Source organism: Sus scrofa, chromosome 5, assembly GCF_054392235.1.
Source record: "Sus scrofa isolate SSC_HxYL_T2T_F1_AM1 chromosome 5, Sscrofa_HxYL_maternal_Yorkshire_Landrace_v2.0, whole genome shotgun sequence".
Taxonomy (NCBI): Eukaryota; Metazoa; Chordata; class Mammalia; order Artiodactyla; family Suidae; genus Sus; species Sus scrofa.
The window spans coordinates 69,089,805-69,109,502 of NC_139387.1; the positions used below are offsets into that span (position 1 = coordinate 69,089,805).

General features: G+C 39.4%; 1 protein-coding gene and 1 long non-coding RNA gene across 15 annotated transcripts in view; one reads left to right on the top strand and one right to left on the bottom strand.

Moving 5' to 3' along the window:
* Positions 1–19,698, top strand: part of OVOS1 (ovostatin 1) — a 49,617-nt gene that overhangs the window by 22,099 nt on the left and 7,820 nt on the right. For 7 of the 10 annotated variants that reach the window (XM_084956793.1, XM_084956794.1, XM_084956796.1 and 4 more), the window contains 14 exons: positions 1,366–1,536; positions 2,539–2,683; positions 5,231–5,327; positions 5,753–5,981; positions 6,341–6,470; positions 8,893–9,011; positions 10,016–10,067; positions 10,858–10,941; positions 12,098–12,274; positions 14,097–14,178; positions 14,795–14,951; positions 17,529–17,603; positions 18,597–18,762; positions 19,476–19,687. In XM_084956793.1, the coding sequence (XP_084812919.1) occupies positions 1,366–1,536; positions 2,539–2,683; positions 5,231–5,327; positions 5,753–5,981; positions 6,341–6,470; positions 8,893–9,011; positions 10,016–10,067; positions 10,858–10,941; positions 12,098–12,274; positions 14,097–14,178; positions 14,795–14,951; positions 17,529–17,603; positions 18,597–18,762; positions 19,476–19,687 (1,896 nt within the window). Of the gene's footprint in view, positions 1–1,365; positions 1,537–2,538; positions 2,684–4,238; positions 4,358–5,230; positions 5,328–5,752; positions 5,982–6,340; positions 6,471–8,892; positions 9,012–10,015; positions 10,068–10,857; positions 10,942–12,097; positions 12,275–14,096; positions 14,179–14,794; positions 14,952–17,528; positions 17,604–18,596; positions 18,763–19,475; positions 19,688–19,698 lie in introns of those variants that run through there. The other 3 variants (XM_084956799.1, XM_084956800.1, XM_084956801.1) reach the window with 3 other exon arrangements.
* The window catches only part of LOC110260745 (uncharacterized), a 40,121-nt gene continuing 25,297 nt past the window's right edge, over positions 4,875–19,698 (bottom strand). For 4 of the 5 annotated variants that reach the window (XR_002344113.2, XR_002344115.2, XR_014803877.1 and 1 more), the window contains 2 exons: positions 15,121–15,202; positions 4,875–6,392 (listed from right to left, as the gene is read on the bottom strand). This is a non-coding gene — a long non-coding RNA (uncharacterized LOC110260745). Of the gene's footprint in view, positions 6,393–12,952; positions 13,156–15,120; positions 15,203–19,698 lie in introns of those variants that run through there. The other variant, XR_014803878.1, reaches the window with a different exon arrangement.

Here is a 19,698-nt window from a genome sequence, read left to right on the forward strand (position 1 = left end):
AGCTCTTCTGTACTAGATTCCTCAGAAGCTCTTGTGGAAATAGAATTCCCTGAAATTTGCATATTCGCACTGTATAACCAAAGCTTTGTATTGGGAAGGACAGGCTATCTGTGTGTTAAATCCTTGTTCCCACTTTCTTTAAATTTCTTGAAAATACTCCTCCATAGCCTGGCTTTGAATATTGCTTTTAAGAATTTTGTTTTATTTCCAGAATTTGTTTTGAATTAGTTTTAAATATTAGCTTTTTTATTTTTTTCTCTTCTAAAAAAAAATTCTATAAATGTGTTGAATCTACTTTGCCTGCCTTCCAATTCAACCACTTTGCTTCTGACCCATTTTCACTCTTTTATTTTTATTCTTTTGCTTTTTTTATACTGCTTTTTAAAGTTTTTTTTCCAATTAATTTTTTTCTGGAACTTCTTAGAGTTTATTTCTCTAATAAAATATTGTTTACATGGTTTTGACTATTCCTGACTTCAATACATTTTCTTCATTTTATTTCTTCCTGTGTTTTGTTCATTGTCCTTATTGAATCTGTAATTCACAGTGCCTAAATGAATGTGGAAGAACATTTCATTTATATGAAGTATTTTGATATGGTTTTTCTCTATTAGTTTATTTAGTTAGTTCATTAACTTGTTAGTTAATTACTTAATTAGTTGCTTTATAGGAGAAAATGTCCCAACAAAAAGGTAGAAAGGAGACACCCCGGCCATGATGACTAAGCAAAATCTGGCCAACTACCCCTAATCACCCCTCCCCTACATATCTGCTTCTGTAAACTTGCTCCCGCATCTATTACTTTGCCAGTTCTCACTCTGGTCCGCCAAGCACGGACCCGGAAGAACTAGCCCGTAAAAGCCTTGTGAAACCCCTCTTCAGGTCTCGGACTCGGGAGAGCCGTCTCCTCTGAGCCCACAGCATAATAAACCTGAGTTCTCCAACTCTCCGGGTGCTCAAGTGCTCGCTTGGTTTCTCGCTGGGTGAAAGAGCTGCTGGAGCTGGTACACAGATTTAGAGTCAGGTAGCTCCCATTTTCCTCCAGACCTGGGAGTCCTACTATTACAAGGAAGTTTCTGTACTCCAGGGCTTGGAGACATCCATAGATCTTCAGGCATCTCCTTCTTACATGCTATCCTAAATCTGGCATCAAAACTAAAAACTTTCTGGAAACATGCTGTTGACCACATAAAACAAAATTGAAGGCTTCCTCTTCTGGAATGAGTTGACTCAAAAGCGTTGGATTAAATAGTATGGCTATAAAGAAAAGGACAAGAATAAATGGTTCTAGCACAACACTTGTCAATTTTGCAGTTATGAAAAGAGTGCTTAAAGTAATTGGGAACCATGTGATTTTTCTTGCAGGTGTACAGTATGCTTCCAAATAAAGAACTATATGGGTATATCTATCATGGTCTCAACCTTGATGATAGCAAGTTAGACCCTTGCATTCCTCAGAAGGATATGTTTTACAATGGTTTGTATTATACACCTGTAAGCAACCATGGGGATGGAGACATCTATAATGTTGTCAGGGTAAGATCATTTAAGATTTTAAAAATTGTTTCATATCAGTTTTAATTTTCATAATGCACATCCATGCTTTATTAATTGTGTTTTCTTCCTATTCTTTGAGATTGGTGTCAGTGATCTGCTCATAGAACACTTAGAAATTGTCTTATAAAAAAGATATCATGGTTCCCACTGTGGCTCAGTGGGTTAAGGATCCAATATTGTCTCTGCAGCCACGTGGGTTCAGTCCCTGGCCTGGTGCAATGGATTAAGGATCTGGTGTTGGGCAGCTGTGGTGTAGATCAAAGCTGTGGCTCAGATTCAGTCCCTGGCCTAGGAATTTCCATATGCCACGGTGCAGGAAAAAACAAACAAACAAACAAACAAACAAAAAACCAATTTTTGTTAATGTTTCTCTCTTTTGTGGAAAATAAGGTGACTGAAGAAATGATAAAACCTGATATTAGAAGCAATGAGACCAGTCTTCAATTTACTGCAATAAATTTTATGCAGAAATCTTCAAATCAAGAGGCTGAAATACAGCCTACATATATTATATGAAATATGCTGAGATCTCCCTGAAAGGATCTTTCTAATTGAAATCACAGCTATAAAAGAAAAGGGGCATAGAATCAAACAGGCATTAGTTCAAGTCCCAGCTCTTGACAGTGCATTGTATATGTGTGTTGATGTGTGTATATATGTATCTCCGTGTGTATGTTTTATGTTAATTAAGGCAATGGTAATATTTTTCCCGTAGAATTAAATAGAGAATGACATAAACCATTCATCAAAATCCTCATACACAAGTGCTAGATAAATCATAGTGATTATCCTTTTTCCTCCAAATCAGGATTTTCCACACATCAAACAGAGGTGACTTGGCCTCTGAAATCCCAGAGCCTTACTACCATAGGAAATGTATATTTATCATCTATTTTTTTATTGCAAAGAGTTGATAGGCCTTTTGTAGGTTTTGCACAAAAGGAATGCATAACTTTTCTTTTGCTGTCTGTTTCCTTGAAGGATATGGGTCTGAAAGTCTTTACTAATCTCCATTACCGGAAACCAGAAGTATGTTCCATGGAGAGAAGGATGCCGTTCCCCGGGCCATTGTATCTAGACTCAGGAGCATACATGCCCATGGATAATGCCCCCTTGAGAACTGCATGTGGGTAATCTGGAATGCCGTATGTGGGAGACGGCTGAAAGGTTTCATGGAATGGGTGTATTTGGTATCAATCTATACAAAATTGGGATTTTACATGTGAAGTATGTTATGTTTTTGCTGCAACTAGATACCTTGCCATTGAATAAAGCAGTATAAAGCAAGTGGACATGGCTTTAGCTAAAAGGAAGAATGAGCTTCAGATATGAAAGGAATCTATTTTGGGGGGTATAGCACCACCTCGGAAATGCACAGGAGCCAGGAGTTTGTGGCGATTCGAGAGGACTGTCATTATAAGTGAGTGTAATACAGGAGAACGATGTCCTTATGGGGTCCTTATGCCCTGATTATGTATGGAACATAATACACAGAATTCAAGGCAAACCATATTTTGATTCTCGGATATCTAAATAGGTGCATCAGAGAAGTTTGTTCAAATCCCAGTCCATTTCCCTGCTGGAAGGGCTGGAGGCACAAAACTCAGCCATGAATGAGATCTAGGCCAATTTCAAACACGGAAATTTAGTCAGGGAGGCAAAAAGAAACCAAGTCATCAAAGCAGAACCAGAATCAAAGCTTTATTCCAGATCTGAACATATTTGAATACTATTCCTTAAATCTCTCTGCCCTAACATTGAGACTAATCCAATAATTGAAGTGATTATCAGAAGTGTTTATCAGAAACTCCACTTGAGAGAAATGAAAGGCCTGACGATTGCACACAAGGGTAGACTCAGCAAGAATTCAGGAGGCCCTATAAAGTCCAAAAGCTGAATTCACACTAAAGTCCTATTCAAGAGGTTGAAGCTATCTACTTTTCCGCCACTAGATTAAACCATATGTAGTGAGCTTTATCAGAAATCTCTAAGCTTTTTAGTATCTGAATAAAATGTACTGAACCCCAGAGTCATTTATTTAAATGTCTTCTTTCTTCAGTTGTTTATTAATTCCCTCAAAAAGCCTTTATTGTGTCCAGGAACTGAGCTATAGATTATAAATACAGCAGCTTAATCTCTGCTTTCCTGGAATTTTAGTCTAGCAGGGAAGCATAATGAAATAGGTAATTCCAAAAACCTGGGAAGAGCACATTACATGGAAATAATAGGAAGACCTAAATTTCTCAAGGGCCTATTATGACCTCCTGGAGGAAGTAGACTCTCTACTCAGATCTGAAAGTTGAATGATAATATGCCACAAAAAGGGTTAGAAAAACATTCTGGGCAGAGAGGGAAGTACTAAGAAAGATAAGATAAGAAAAGCCCTTCAAAATGACAGAAGATAAGGTTCAATGGCAAAAGTAGGGAGAGCTAAAGCTATCTCTCTTCTACGAAGCTCTAAAACTAACTACAAAGCAAGGCACAAAGTTTTAGAACTTTATAGATGAGTGTTTGGAATCCATTCTAATGCAGTTATATACTACTGACAAATTTTAAGCAGACAGCCTAATATGTGTTTTTCAAAGACATAGCTGATTGCAATGCAGAAAAAAGAGATTGGAATTTGTGCTGTTGAAGTCTGTATGCAACAAATGCTGTCCAAGCTAGTGATTAAGATAAGAGATAGTGGTGCTTGCATTACTAGGGCAAGGCAGTGGAAACTGAAACATGGATAGATTTGAGCTGGTTTCAAGATATTTTCCCTTGGTTGGTTATGCTAGGAAATGCAGGATGGAGAGAGGTGGGTTAAGGACTATTCTTAAATTTCTGATTTGGGTAAGTGGTTGGATATGAAACTTGGTGTGGAAGTGGAAAATACTGGAAGAAGCGGGAAGAGGATATAATGCTTTTGGAATGGGTCTATTTTCACTTCCTGCAAAGCCTCCAAAGTGAAAAGGGCACAGGGCCGTTGCCTGCCCACATCTGGAGTTCAGAGGAGAGGTCCATGTGGAAGACACAGACGGGGAGATGTCAACATCAGGACTGTGATGAAACCAGGCATGAGGGTACCAGTGTGGAGACAGTGCTCAGTAAGAAGAGGACCTAAAACAGAGCTCTTAGGAACAGGTCAAGGATGAGGAATTACATCCTCAAAGGAGGATGGCAAAAGAGAAATGGCCATGGAGATGAGAAAAAAGCTGGAAGGATGTAGTGTTATGGAAGCTAACAATAGCGACTGTTTTGAAAAGGACACCGTGATTAAGAATATCCAATACAGCCTAGAGGCCAAGGAAGCCAAAGAAAGCGTTCTTTAGAAATTAGCGATATTAAAGTCATTGACAATTTTATTGATTAGTATGATGAAGAAGGTCAGATGAGAAACTCCATTCGGTATATAGGCATTACTTTCTCTAAACGTGGCTGTAGAGGAACAAAGGAGGCTGATCGTTATTATTGTGTGTGTGTGTGTTTGTTGCTGTTCTTTTTAACAGTGGGAGAGATTTGAGTATCACAATGCTGACGCCTTGGTTGGGATGCACATTTATCGGCCATGAATCCCAGGAGCAGTCTTTATATTGTTTCACACTAAGCACGTGTGTTTAAAGATGGAGTTCATAGGTGTATCATTGCAACACTTATTTTTTTATTCTCTCTTTTCTTTTGACTGGTGAAGTCTCAAAGAAGAATTTTGACTACGTAGAACAGGCTATAAGGGAAACAGTCAGAACGAACTTTCCAGAGACATGGATTTGGGACCTTGTCAGCCTTGAGTAAGCTTCTGGCAGTTTTCTTTGATCTTTGTCTTTATTTCTATTTTGTTTTTCTTTTTCTTAAACTTTATTTCTGAGTATATAAAGCAGTACCATCTTTGTAAAATACATGATACCACCCAGTTGGGTGTACTGACCACATATTGTATTTTATTTTTCCTCTGGCATTGTTTTATATCTATTAATTTCACACGGATAGACATAAGTTGCCTCAGCTTTTTTTAATAATGTGATGTTTAAAGACATGTGACCTTTTTAAGATTAAACTGTATAGAAATCGCTCTCCTAAGATATTGATCTAATGCCCTGTCCAAACATCAGCACTCATTTTTAGCCTTCCGTGAGTACTCTTTTGTTTGCTCTGGACTAATGTAGGTTCCTGGTTTAGACAAAGAATGCATTTCATCAATAATCTCTCTTTGCAGTTCCTCGGGTTCAGCAAATCTTTCATTCACCATCCCTGATACTATAACCCAATGGGAGGCAAACACCTTCTGTGTGAATGGTGAGGCCGGATTTGGCATTTCATCAACAATTGCTCTGGAAGTCTCCCAATCTTTCTTTGTGGAAACGACCTTGCCCTTTTCGATGGTTCGAAATGAACAATCTGATGTGATTGTCAATGTCTTCAGCCACCTGAATACATGCATAGAGGTAAGTTATTCCCTTTGATCTGGAGTCAAAATCCAACAAGGCCAAAAGACGCTTTGAATATTGCCATATTCTTTCTTCTTTCAAATGCAAAATGGTACTATACATTAATAAGATTTATTCGCCTTTTCCTCAAACAAAAACAATTGCTTTAATTCATAGCACCAATTTAAATATTGCTTTAAAACTGCCGTTTCATTGTCTGTGTTCTACTGTATTCATCTTCGTGGGAGAGGAGTCAGTTGGTGTCTTATTTTCGATAACTTAAAATAGATAAAGCAGAATCTTCGCAAGATGGGAGAAGGAATATTAACAGCCAAGTATGGAGAATATCACCCTTATTGTCATGACTGTTATTTTAGATCTTTGTTCAGCTGGAAGCATCTCAGGACTTTGAGGCAAATCTCAGCAGCCCTAAAGACAATGGCAGTGAGGTTATCCAAGCTGGAGAGAGGAAGACATATGTCTGGACTCTCATCCCTAAGAAACTGGGTAAGCAACTGTGTGTCTGTGCCAACCTGTCATGGAAAACCAGCCTACTTTTATTACCTCTATTTATTTCCCTTAAATCCTCTATACCAAAAGAATTTTCCCCCCCACATTTTTAATGTATCAGTTTTAAAATTTCTCATTTTTTTAGACTCTCAATATAAAATATTTTTCTTTTTCTTTTTTTTTTTTTTTTTTGGTGTTATTGTCTTTTTAGGGCTGCACCCACGGGATATGGAAGTTCCCAAGCTAGGGGTTGAAATGGGAGCTACGGCTGCCAGCCACAGCCACAGCCAGAGCAATGCCAAATTTGATCCATGTCTGCGACCTACACCACAGGTCACAACAATGCTGGTTCCCACTGAGCAAGGCCAGGGATCGAACCTGCATCCTCACGGATACTAGTCAGATTCGTTTCCACTGTGCTACAACAGGAACTCCCTAAAACCCTATTTTAAGGATCTCATTTCTGGTTGTTAATGCTTGTGTAGAGCAAACCCATTCTTCATTTGTATAAAAGCCTAACGTGATTAAAATAATTATAAATACTAATTTGCATGACCTATCAAGACAATATATCATATCCCAAATGAAGGCCATATTTTCATTAATGCTGCCCAATTCCTTCACTTCTTGTTTCTCCTTCACCTATTTTTCACAAACCCGAACCCATGTCACCTATACAAAAATTGCTCCCCACTCACAGTAATTGCCAGGATTTGTAAATTTACTAAATGTATTACGAGATGCCCCAAACACTTGAATGAGGATCAAACACTAAGAAGAGTTCTGTCTTGGTGTATATATTATCTGCAACATATAAAAATAAATTGAGGAGTTCCCATCGTGGCGCAGTGGTTAACGAATCCGACTAGGAACCATGAGGTTGCAGGTTCGGTCCCTGCCCTTGCTCAGTGGGTTAACGATCCGGCGTTGCCGTGAGCTGTGGTGTAGGTCGCAGACGCGGCTCGGATCCCGCGTTGCTGTGGCTCTGGCGTAGGCCAGTGGCTACAGCTCCGATTAGACCCCTAGCCTGGGAACCTCCATATGCCGTGGGAGCGGCCCAAGAAATAGCAACAACAGCAGCAACAACAACAAAAGACAAAAAAAAAAAAAAAAAAAAAAAATTGATAGCATCTTGTTAAAAATATAAGAGAAGGGAAAAGTTAAAAAGAGTCTAGTGAATGAGAATGTGGTAGACGTGATAATCTTCATAACAAATTTCAAAAAAGAAATATCATTAAAATTTCTGTATTTCATGTTCTAAATTCATTATATTATTTTGGCAATAAAGAATCATATATGAGATTATTTTAGTTGACTTGTGACATGAGTGTGCCTAAGACTAGTTTCCCTATTAGATTTTAAGTTCCTCAACTTTTCTAACTGCACTAGGTCTTCAGAATTCTGATTCTGGCAGTTGAGATATAAACTATACTAACTTGTACGGTTTTATGCCATTAAGTGGAGAACTCACTTCTAAGAGTGGCGTATCAAAGGCCTATCTAAAAAAGAAGCAAATAAAATGAAACACGGTAACAAAACACAAGAACAGTATATGGGTTACATATGGCTGTGTAGGCGTACAGGTAATATTAAGCCAAAAGAGTTTTATTTTTTTAGTCCTCTAATTTTTACAAGAAAATTGAAGACCATGGAGTTCGCGTCATGGCTCAGTGGTTAACAAATCCGACTAGGAACCATGAGTTTGCGAGTTCAATCCCTGGCCTTGCTCAGTGGGTTAAGGACCTGGTGTTGCTGTGAGCTGTGGTGAAGGTCACAGATGCGGCTCGGATCCTGCATTGCTGTGGCTCTGGTGTAGGCCGGTGGCTACAGCTCCGATTCTACCCCTAGCCTGGGAACCTCCATATGCCGCAGGAGAGGCCCAAGAAATGGCAAAAACAAAACAAAACAAAACAAAAAAAGAAGGAAATTGAAGACCAGTTTTAATTACACGACCTATGATATCATAGGGAATTAAAACAGTGGGTCCACTTGCTTTAAACCCAGTGCTCTTTCCACTATGTCATATTTTACTATTTTTGTTCATTTGATCATGGAAATGTCAGGAAGCCTAGTTATCTGATGTTATGTCCTAATATTGTCGCAAGTAACTTTTAAAAACCATCAATGTCAAGGAATTGGCTCAGTGGGCTTTGAAAGATATTATTTTTTTCTTAAAATTTCTTGAGTTCTAAATAGGCAAATGAATCACTTATTTAATATGAAGAATCTTGACATGGGTAAAACAGAACCTATCATATTATTTCCAGGCAGGACAAGAACGAGTTATTTTGGTCCAAGCACAGATAGAGTGATTGGATTCAGTTCATCTGATTCAAGATGTGGTTTATAGACTCTAATCATTTCCCTTTACATAAGGGGCCAATGGTCAATTTAACCTCTATTTGGCAATATTTTTCAGGTAAAGTGAATATCACAGTAATTGCTGAGTCCAAACAAAGTAGCGCTTGCCCAAATGAAGCAAAGGAGCAGCAGAATCTAAACTGGAAAGATACTGTGGTGAAAAGTTTGTTGGTAGAGGTATGTATGTGCAAAACTATCCCTTCTAGATATGACGTGGAAAGTATCTAATAGGTTAAATATTAAAGGACATTCTCCTTGAAGAGACTTACCTGACCAGAGTTACTAGTGACACAAACAGGCCATTTGATACGAATTAAAGCAGCAATAAAAATCATCCTTTCTTTAATCAATATCTGACCCAGGATAGAAAACCTTCAGCCTTGAAAGAGGCTTGATGGTTGTTGGTTTGCTCCTGACTCATGATGCTTCCTGTGCACCTCATCCTCTCCCCTCCCTTTCTTTTATTTTATTATTTATTTATTTATTTGTCTTTTTGCCTTTTCTAGGGCTGCTTCCCGTGGCACGTGGAGGTTCCCAGGCTAGGGGTCAAATCAGAGCTGTAGCCACCGACCTACGCCAGAGCCACAGCAACGTGGGATCCGAGCCCCGTGTGCAACCTACACCACAGTCATGGCAATGCCGGATCGTTAACCCACTGAGCAAGGAGGCCAGGGATCGAACCCGCAACCTCATGGTTCTTAGTTGGATTCATTAACCACAGAGCCACGACAGGAACTCCTCCCCTCCCTTTCTTTGACTCTCAAATCCAAGAGACAAATGTGCTGTCCTACACACCCATGTAGCTCTCCTCATCCTCCAGAAGAACCAACTCTTGTTGGCAGAGCCTTCTCACTTCACCTTGTGGCATGTTCTTACTCTGCAAAACACTTTTGTTTGTCTGCTGGAGAAGCTGGACAAGAGCAGAGGAGTGAAGGGTGTCCCACTGAGACACTGATGTTATCCTTGTCCTGAAAAGAGCTACGGGAACACAGGGCCAAAATGAGTGTTGGTTATGTACACTGATTTTCAGATATAAACAGAAGGGCATAATGAAAGAATCTTCTCCAGGAACAACCCTCTGCCAGTCACGCCTATGCGAGCTGATGCCTGGTTGCTTTTCCTTCATAAAAAGATGGCCCAGACGCCTTACTTGGTGTTTCTTTTTGTTTACTCTTTGATAGCCTGAAGGTATTGAGGAAGAGATGACTCAGGGTTTCCTTATCTGTACAAAAGGTAAGAGGGTCTTTTGAATGGTCAAATTAGTCCTAAGGAAAATGTATCCCACAAATGAGCTTATTCCCTCTCACTTTAGTTCTCTTGCCATACTGAGGACCTCATTAATTTCATTTTAAATATCTAATGGATGAAAATTTCATTTTAGATCTGATCTTCGTTGTATAATTTTAGCAAATGAAAAGGATATTCATGAATTTTTTTTTTTTTTTTAGTTCACCTATGACATGGATCTGTCTCAGCCTATTTCTCCCATTTTGTATGTTTTTGGTTTCTCTTGTCATATGAATGTGGCACAGTTTTGGACAGTGGAAAGTCAAGATTATGCCCAAACAGCACACACTGTAACCTTTGCTTTTGTACTCTTGGAATGAAACAACCATAGATAAATCACTGCCCCTCAATAATCTGTTTTATGGCCACACAGAGTATTGCTTTATTTGATTGATGATCTGATTTTAATGCCTAATAGGATTCTCCAAATTTTACCATTTGTATGTGATGCTTTATGTCATAGTAGTTGTTTACATTTTTTTTCATACGTGGCTAAGTACTAAACTAATGGAGAAAAGGGGCCATTCTCTAACACATAGATTTATATATTATTTTCTGAAAGTATTATTATCCTAAATTCATCAAGACCTCAATTTCATCTCTTCTAATGGGCAACTTATAATATAAAAATAAATAATGGAATATATTTTCTAATATGTTTGTCCCACAAATCTGCTGCTATTGGTTATAAAAGGAAGCTATAACATTATGTATTTTATTGTTATTTTCTTTCCAGGCACCAAAGACTCCAGGCAGGTAGATCTGGATTTGCCAAACAATGTAGTAGAAGGATCAGCCAGGGCCTTTTTCACTGTTGTGGGTAAGTTAAATGTTTTGTTTCACAATAATTTGGAAAACCTCTCTTTTTTCTTTTTAGGGCTGCTCTCAAGGCATATGGAAGTTCCCAGGCTATGGGTCAAATTGGAGCTTCAGTTACCAGCCTACGCCACAGCCACAGCAGTCCCAGATCTGGGCCACATCTGCAGCTTGTGCCAATGCCAGATCCTTAACCCACTGAGCAAGGCCAGAGATCAAACCCACCTCTTCACGAACACCATGTCTGGTTCTTAACCCACTGAGCCAAAACGGGAACTCCAGTAATTTGAAGATCTTGATTGAGGTCATCTTAAAGAAAAATTCTCAAAATAAAAAGATGGAGCAATTGGTTTTTCCATTATCATTTGGAGGGAACTTGCTGAAGATGCTCCCCTGGGCTTTTTTCCATATGCCATCAGAAGGTTCTGACAGCACCATTTTCAAATCTGTGTCTCTAGAAGACATCTTTTCTGTTGCATGATAATTGGTATAGAAAACAAAGGGTTCTGTCATAGCCCACTAATCTGAAATATTAAATTCCCCCTTGGAAAACCAGAATACCCTTTTCTTGTTAAAGATACTGGAAACTTCCTCAGTAATAGGAGAAAACTTTTACCAAAACCAACTTCTTTGTCCGTTAACATTAACACTTTTGAGGAAGGGATGAATTACAGTGCACAGCTCCTAGGGTCAGTTTGTCAAAAAAAATAAGCAAGCAAGCAAACATCCTTTCTTAACTTAACCCTCTCTCTGGGAATGAGATTTTCAGAAATGTTTTTCATCCCAGAAACCTTTTTAACGTCACCTTTCATGCCTCTTTCCTCTTCAGAATCACTTCATGAAAACTTTCCTTGTTTCCACCTTTTAGGCTCATTTTTATTTTTTATTTATTTTTTATTTTTTGTCTTTTTGCCTTTTCTAGGGCCACTTCCTGTGGCATATGGAGGTTCCCAGGCTGGGGGTCTAATCGGAGCTGTAGCTGCTGACCTACACCACAGCCACAGCCACACCGGATCCTTAACCCACTGAGCAAGGCCAGAGATGGAATCCGCAACCTCGTGGTTCCTAGTCGGATTCTTTAACCACCTCTTTTATCTATTGTTGTTCATGTTGAAATGCCAAGTTAGCAATAGTAACTTTCCACTTTTTCTTACTTTTAGGGGATATTGTAGGACTTGCGGTGCAGAATCTGGAAAATCTTCTCAAAATGCCCTACGGAGGTGGAGAGCAGAATATAGCCCTGCTGGCCTCTGATACCTACATCCTTGACTATCTGAAATCTACTAATCAATTAACCGAGGAAATTAAATCTAAAGCTTTCTTTTTCTTATCTAACGGTGAGCAGACAAGTAATTTCTGCCTGTAATAGATGAAATAAATTATTACTAATATCAAGATGTCCTAAAGCTTTAATTATGAGGTAGTCTCGTGGAGAAAAAGTACATCGGAACTGAGATACTCTGTGTTAGCAATGGTTTGGGAGTTTTTTGTTTATTTGGGGGTTTTTTGGGAATTCATTATCTATGTGGTCATTTACCTGCACAATTTAGACCAGTAGTGTTTTAAATTATGAGCTCAGCTTGTCTTTAATGCCTAATATTTTGCCAAGCTACCTTTTTTGTTGTTGTTACTAATGAAACCAAAAACACCTCTAACTTGACCCCGATCTAAACCCAGTTAGGGACTTGAACTCATGATTTTATTTATTTATTTATTTATTTATTTATTTATTTATTTGTCTTTTTGCCTTTTCTAGGGCTGCTTCCCGTGGCATGTGGAGGTTCCCAGGCTAGGGGTCTAATCGGAGCTGTAGCCTCTGGCCTACGCCAGAGCCACAGCAATGTGGGATCTGAGCCACGTCTGAGACCCACACCACAGCTCACGGCAACGCCAGATCCTTAACCCACTGAGCAAGGCCAGGGATCGAACCTGCAACCCCGTGGTTCTTAGTCGGATTCGTTAACCACTGAGCCACTACGGGAACTCCCATGATTTTTTAAAGTAGAATCACTCACCTGGTGTCTGGACTTACTGAGGTTCAGGTTCTTTATGCCTCAGCACAAAAGGAATTCAGCGGGAGACAAAGTGATAGGCAAGAAATAGATTTTTTAAGATAGGACGCTTGTCAGAGATGCAGCTGGGCAGACGAAGAGACTCAGCCCCAAGAATTAACTGGGCTACACTTTTATAATTCAAGGAAAGTGGAGAGGGAGAAAAGACTGCTTTCTTCCTGTTTCTTCAAACAGAAGTCAGGTTTACATCATTAGCTCCTCCTTCCTATTGGGTAAGAGCGTAATTGACCCTATGAGGTCGAACTAGGACTGTCCTGGCCCTTATTCAAATCAGCAGAAGGGCGGTAACATATGCTAAAATATGTTGAGTCAGCTCAGGTTTCTGTATAATGTGGGTCATCTTTCCCTTAAATTTCTCTCCTTGATCCTAAGGATCATTACCTTGCTGAACTTGAATGCAGGCCCCATTTTATCTTTCGTTTAATGACTTACCTGCGACATCTCCCATGTTTTTATTTACGGTTTTATAGTTAAGCAAGCCTGCTTTGTTCCATGATATTCTGATGGTTTTCTTGAGGGATTATTAATTTAACAGTATTCTCACAAAATTCCCTAAATTTCCCTTTCCACCTATGCTCCCCTACTGGGACTTCTACAGCTAGCAGTGTAACTATCCTACTCCATTCTTATTACTAATAGGAGCTGTAAGTGGCTCATTTACCACCTCCTGTGTTTGCTCAATTCATTGCAATGAAACGATTGAATTTGTATTTAGACAAAGGGTGTGTAAACCTTGTAAATGCGAGGAAAAGCTCAGAGTATAATTTCTTTTATTTATTTTTCAGACAGATAACACTGAAGTGAAGTACCCTTAAGGAAAAGATATAAAACGTTTAGTAATATTAGAGAATTACTGAGCCAGATACAGTCACATGTAATATCTTATTTGTCATTAAAACCCTAGAAGGTAGAAGTTATTTTTTCTCCCTATAGTTAGAGAATCTTCGGTTTCAGAAATTAAAACTGAAATAAATGATCATCCTTGTGATTTATGTATAATACTAAAACACAGGGTTGGCATTACACCATTCTTTTTCTTCTAACTTTCTTAGATTAAAAAGTAATTTCCTGCCATGTTATATTTTAGGTTATCAAAAGCAGTTGTCTTTCAAAAACCCTGATGGTTCCTATAGTGTGTTTTGGCGGTTGAATCAGGAAGGAAGCATATGGTGAGAGACGAAAATTTTATTTTAAATAATACGGAAATGATCTATGGATGGCTTGAAGGGGGTGAGGGAAGTTGAGTGTGGAAGGGTTTTGAAAGCAAGGTGGGTTTCAAAGTGAATTTATAGAGGTGAATTGGAGAAAACTAAAACATTTGATTATTCCCACTTCAATGCAACAGTATACCTAGGGTCTCGTGGCAATTTGCTCCATAGTCTGGTCATTTAATGACATTCCCCCCAACACTTCCACAGCCTGTGGAAATTGGCACATCGTAGTCTGCATCTTTCAGAGTCTCCCGTAGATTCAGGAAAGGAAAACCAAAAGACTCCAAAACATTTACTTATAACCATTCTTTCTTCATGTATGGATGCTCTGATAGACTATATAGGAATTTGGGTAAAAATGATAGGAATTATATGCTCTTATTTTCACATATTATGGTTCATATCATTACTGACCCAAAGGAAAGAGCCACTATCAGTTAAGACTTGTTACCATCACTATCAGCCAAATTGGAACACCTATTACCCAAAGGAAGGAATGGTGAAGGACCTGCTGGGTAGCTGACATCATTTCTTTCTTATCTAACTTTTAGCTAACTGAGAATTTGCCTTACAGGCTCAGTGCCCTTACTTTTAAGACATTAGAGGGAATGAAGAAATATGTTTTCATTGATGAACAAGTTCCAAAAGAGACCTTGATCTGGCTTTCAAACAAACAGAAAAGAAATGGCTGCTTTCAAAGTGACGGCAAGATTTTCAACAATGCCTGGGAGGTGAGAGATGAATACAAGTGGGCTTGCCTTGCTTCCTTGCTTCCTCTGCCCTTCCCTAGGTCTGGCCTCCCTAACTGGGAGTATGAATCCTTTCTCCCGAATACTACCGTGTACCTTCTGAGTCTGCTGTTGTCATAGGCTTGTGCTGTGTTGGTCGACGGCATCATACCTGCTTTGTGATGTTAACCTCAGCCTGGATGGAACTCCTCCTGTATCTCTTGTTTGCTTTACTGTCTCCTTTAGTAGATAAACTGGAAATAGGAGAGAAGGGAGAGAAAAAGAACTTAGAGAGGAAACATTCATAAATTTGGGGCCAAACAAAGTATTCATTCCTACTTATGGATGGGAAGATGGTTCAGGGAGAGTATCTAGTCATTTTTATTTCATTTCAATGAAGAGCAGGAGGACCTTGCTTGCCCCAGGTCAAAATGCAAATAAAATGAAGTATGCCCTTGAGCACACCTATTCTTTCCCTTTTCCTTCACGTATTTAGCTAAATCACTTGGTATCCTCCCTTCCTTCGGATTTCCTTTCTTTGAAGACAGCTGTCCACTTCACCCCCTTTTTATGTGCCTTTTATTCCCTGATCTTTGTATTCTCCCGTCATGATAGTTTAGCATGCCCTGATAACCTCTGAAATATCCTGGGTTTTTCCTCTCTGCTGTTTTTCCGGCTCATCATTCCTCTTCTTGGACTTTGGAATGTAAAGCTAATCTGCCTCAAAATGTGGATAAATTGCAACTGGGTAGGGCATATCATTTTGATGCAAATTGTTTCCAAATTGCCTTGCTATTACACAGAGTGGAAAAGTGTCTTTAAATGATTCCAAACATCATCTTTGCAATGGGAGGATCCCGACAGAGAAGAGCTCTTGTTCCTGGGTAGAAAGATGAGAATAGTCCATGTTCTCTTCTAAAACATCTCCACATCTTGCCTCTTATTGGATTCGTTATTGATCAGTGCTTCAGTTTGCCTAATGTTACACAATCCTTTTTCCATAATTGTGTGTGTGTGTGTGTGAGAGAGAGAGAGAGAGAATTGAGGAGTAATAAGCAGGGAAAAATGAAGAGTTTCACTGCAGAGAAATGACAGTGTTTCTATTATGGCGCAGCAGAAGCCAATCTGACTAGGAACCATGAGGTTGTGGGTTTGAACCCTGGCCTTGCTCAGTGGGTCAAGGATCCAGCATTGCCTCGAGCTGCGTGTGTAGGTCAGCATCTATAGCTCTGATTAGACCCCTAGCCTGGGAATTTCCATATGCCACAGGTGTGGCTCTAAAAAGATTAAAAACAAAAACAAAAACAAAAAAGCTTGCTATTATTCAAGTGCTTTGAGTCCCTGGATCTTATTTTCTTGTCCAATATCTGTACTTATTTTTCCATGAAAACAGCTCCTAAGAAATACTCCTTTCCTAAAGAAGAGAGATTGCCTTTTGCCTTTTGCTTTAAAAGATAAAATGAGAGATTTATAGTAGATCAGTGAATCCCAAATGCCATTTGAATGCCGTTTGCATCAGTATCACAATTCCTTTTCTTATGTCATATTCTTGACATTTTTAAGGAGAATCTCTTCTGTGCATACTGGTTTATTTCATGGTTAAGTTCCCAGGGGAGTTTTACCTGCAGTCAGTTTACCAATCATATAACTTATAAGTGTTTTTCTAATTTTTCACTGTGAGATTCTGTCAAACGTGACAATTGTTACCTCCTAGAACACTTTTCCAGAGGTGTTCGGGAAGCTTCACAGCAACTTTCTGCTCCACCCTGTTGTGGTCCATGCAAAATAGGTCAAAAAAAAAAAAATTCCCAGCATAGCAAGGTGAAGAGAAAGAAGAGTTTATTGAGAAAAGGGACACTGCTAGTGCAGTGGGATGACTTCCTGATAATTAGGGAAAGCTGACCCCAGGCATGTGGTTGTGTGTGTTTTTATAGCCCAGAGAGACAGGAGAGATCTTGCTATACACCTGCTGACCTACTGATTGGTTGGGGAAAGAGGGATCTTAGGATACACTTGCTGGTTGGTTGGGGGCATATAATGCCCCTATAGGTGTGGGGTGAGGAGTGGGCCACATACCTTTTCTAGTAGGGGCAGGAAGGAGTAGGCCAAGTTGCTCAAGGTAGGAGAGGGGGTACTACAGATGGGGTGATGATAAGGGTCTGGTAATTCTTATCTTGGCCAGTGGCTTCAAGTTCTATATCCTTGAAGAGACCATGAAGCCCCACACACTCCATCAGAAATTCTTTGTTTGCTTTTCCAAATTAATACCAAATAGAGTAAAATGAAGTCATACGAATGGCTTGAAATTCATGCTTAACAACAGTCCACCTAAAATGATTGTATATGTCATTAAATTTACTTGAGATTAATTGTATGTTTTATTTCATTTTACACTGGATCTTGATGGATTCCTGCTCAGAGAGTTGCTAGCCATTCCCTTTCAAAATGACTCATTTTTAGATGTTTTGAGGAATAACGGTGTTTGTTCCAAGGTTTCCTTAATACTTAGTTTCCCTTCAGAAGCGTAGCTCTTCTTCTGTGCTCTGCCACCTGTAGGACTGATTGTTCTTTTGTGTTTAGGTTGGCGATGAAGAGGACACTTTACTCACTGCCTATATCGTTGGTGCATTCCTCGAAGCTGGACTCAATTTCACTGTATGGATTCCCATGTTCTTTAACTTTCAGTTGGCTGAATCCATGCTAAATAGACTGTGGGTTCAGAGTGATTTAAAAACTCTTGGACTGGGTGAAACATCAAGAGAATAGTTAATTGCATTGCCCTTCTTTAAATTGATGCTACTTGAAGTTTCTGATTCATTGAAACCTTGAATGAACATTATTGAGCTTTTCCCCAGGGCAGATAGACATTGCACATATATGGGATACACATACTCACATCACTTCAGGTAGTTACATATGTTCTGAAGTTCAGCCATTAATTTCAGATTAAGAACCCTTGTTCCAAGTATAACCTTCATCTACTATCTAGTTTATCTAATCAATTCTGTATGCAAACATTTTCAGTTTAACTGTGGTCCATCCTGGCTGCCTCTCAATTCACAGGTCAGATTATCTGATTGCAAAGTCTATTCTTGAAATAAGACAGTTGGAATTTTCAGGCTCCTTGGTACATCTCAAAAATTGTCTTTAGAAATATAAGCCTCTGGAGTTCCCATCGTGGCGCAGCAGAAACGAATCCGACTAGGAACCATGAGGCTGCAGGTTCGATCCCTGGCCTTGCTCAGTGGGTTAAGGATCCAGCATTGCCGTGAGCTGTGGTGTGAGCTCGGATCCCGCGTTGCTGTGGCTGTGGTGTAGGCTGGCAGCTCTAGCTCCAATTAGACCCCTAGCCTGGGAACCTCCATATGCCATGGTTGTGGCCCTAAAAAAGACAAAAGACCGGAAAAAAAAAAAAAAAAAAGGAAATATAAGCCCCTTGAGTTTCCTGGCAGCCTAGTGGTTAAGGATCCAGAGTTGTCACTACTTGGCTCAGGTCATTGCTGTGTTGCAGGTTCAGTCCTTTGCCTGGAAACCTCCACATGCCGAGGGTGCGGCCCTAAAATGACAAAAGACAAAATAAAATGAAATAAAATAAAATAAAATTAATTAATTAATTTAATTAAATAAACTCTTCTTCTTCATCACTAGTTTCCTGCTCTACGAGATGCCCTCTTTTGCTTGTCGGAGGCCTTGGAAAATGGTGTCACAAATGGCTATAACCAGGCAATCCTAGCTTATGCTTTTGCATTAGCTGGAAAAGAGGAGCAAGCAGACTCCTTACTCCAGATCCTGGATCAATCTGCTACCAAAAAAAGTAAGCATCTTTGTTCCTTTTTGCTCAGGGAGATGAACTTTAGAATCAACTGATGAAACTTAGCAATCACATAGCAACCCTCTCTTCACTAGTGTGATTCCATTTCTCTTAATGAATTGGAGTGGCCCTTTCTTTTTATCTTTTTAAAGAACATTAGGTATTTTCTAAATTTCTCTCATTCTCTTTTCTGCTAACTTCTTCTCAAATGAATGAAATAAAGGAAATCAAGCACAGCGACCATTGATGATGAAAACTGTTCGTGAAACATAATCACCTCCACTTCCGACCTCAGGAAGTTGCTATTTGAAGTTGTACTAGTTTGCTAGAGCTGCCATCATAAAATATTGTTTGTTTTCTTCTTCTCTCCTTGGTTTGTAGATGGCCTTCCTCTCCCTCCATCTTCACGTTTTTTTTTTTTTTTTTTTTCCGTGTATGTGCATCCACTGTGTCCAAATTTCCTGCTCTGACGAGGACTCCAGTAAGATCGGGTCACGGCCCATCCTAAAGGTCTCATTTTAACTTCATCACCTCTTTCAAGGCCCTATGTCCAAATGCAGTCACATATTGAGGCTCTGGGGAGGAGAGCTTGAATGCATGGATTGTAAAGAGCACCATTCAGCCCCTAACAAAAGCCAAGGATGGAATATGCATCCTTCTATATGTAATCAGTTCTCTTTGTTAGGGACCGTGTGAAAATTCTTCCTTTCTCTCAGATAATGCGATATATTGGGAAAGAGCGAAGAAACCCAAGACAGATGCTTCCCCATCCTTTACTCCTCTGACACCTTCTGCTGAGATGGAAAAGACTTGCTACGTGCTATTGGCTGTCCTTTCCCGGAAAACTCCTGACCTGACCTATGCTAGTAAGATCGTGCAGTGGCTTGCCCAACAGATGAATTCTTACGGAGGCTTCTCTTACCCCCAGGTGATTGGTGT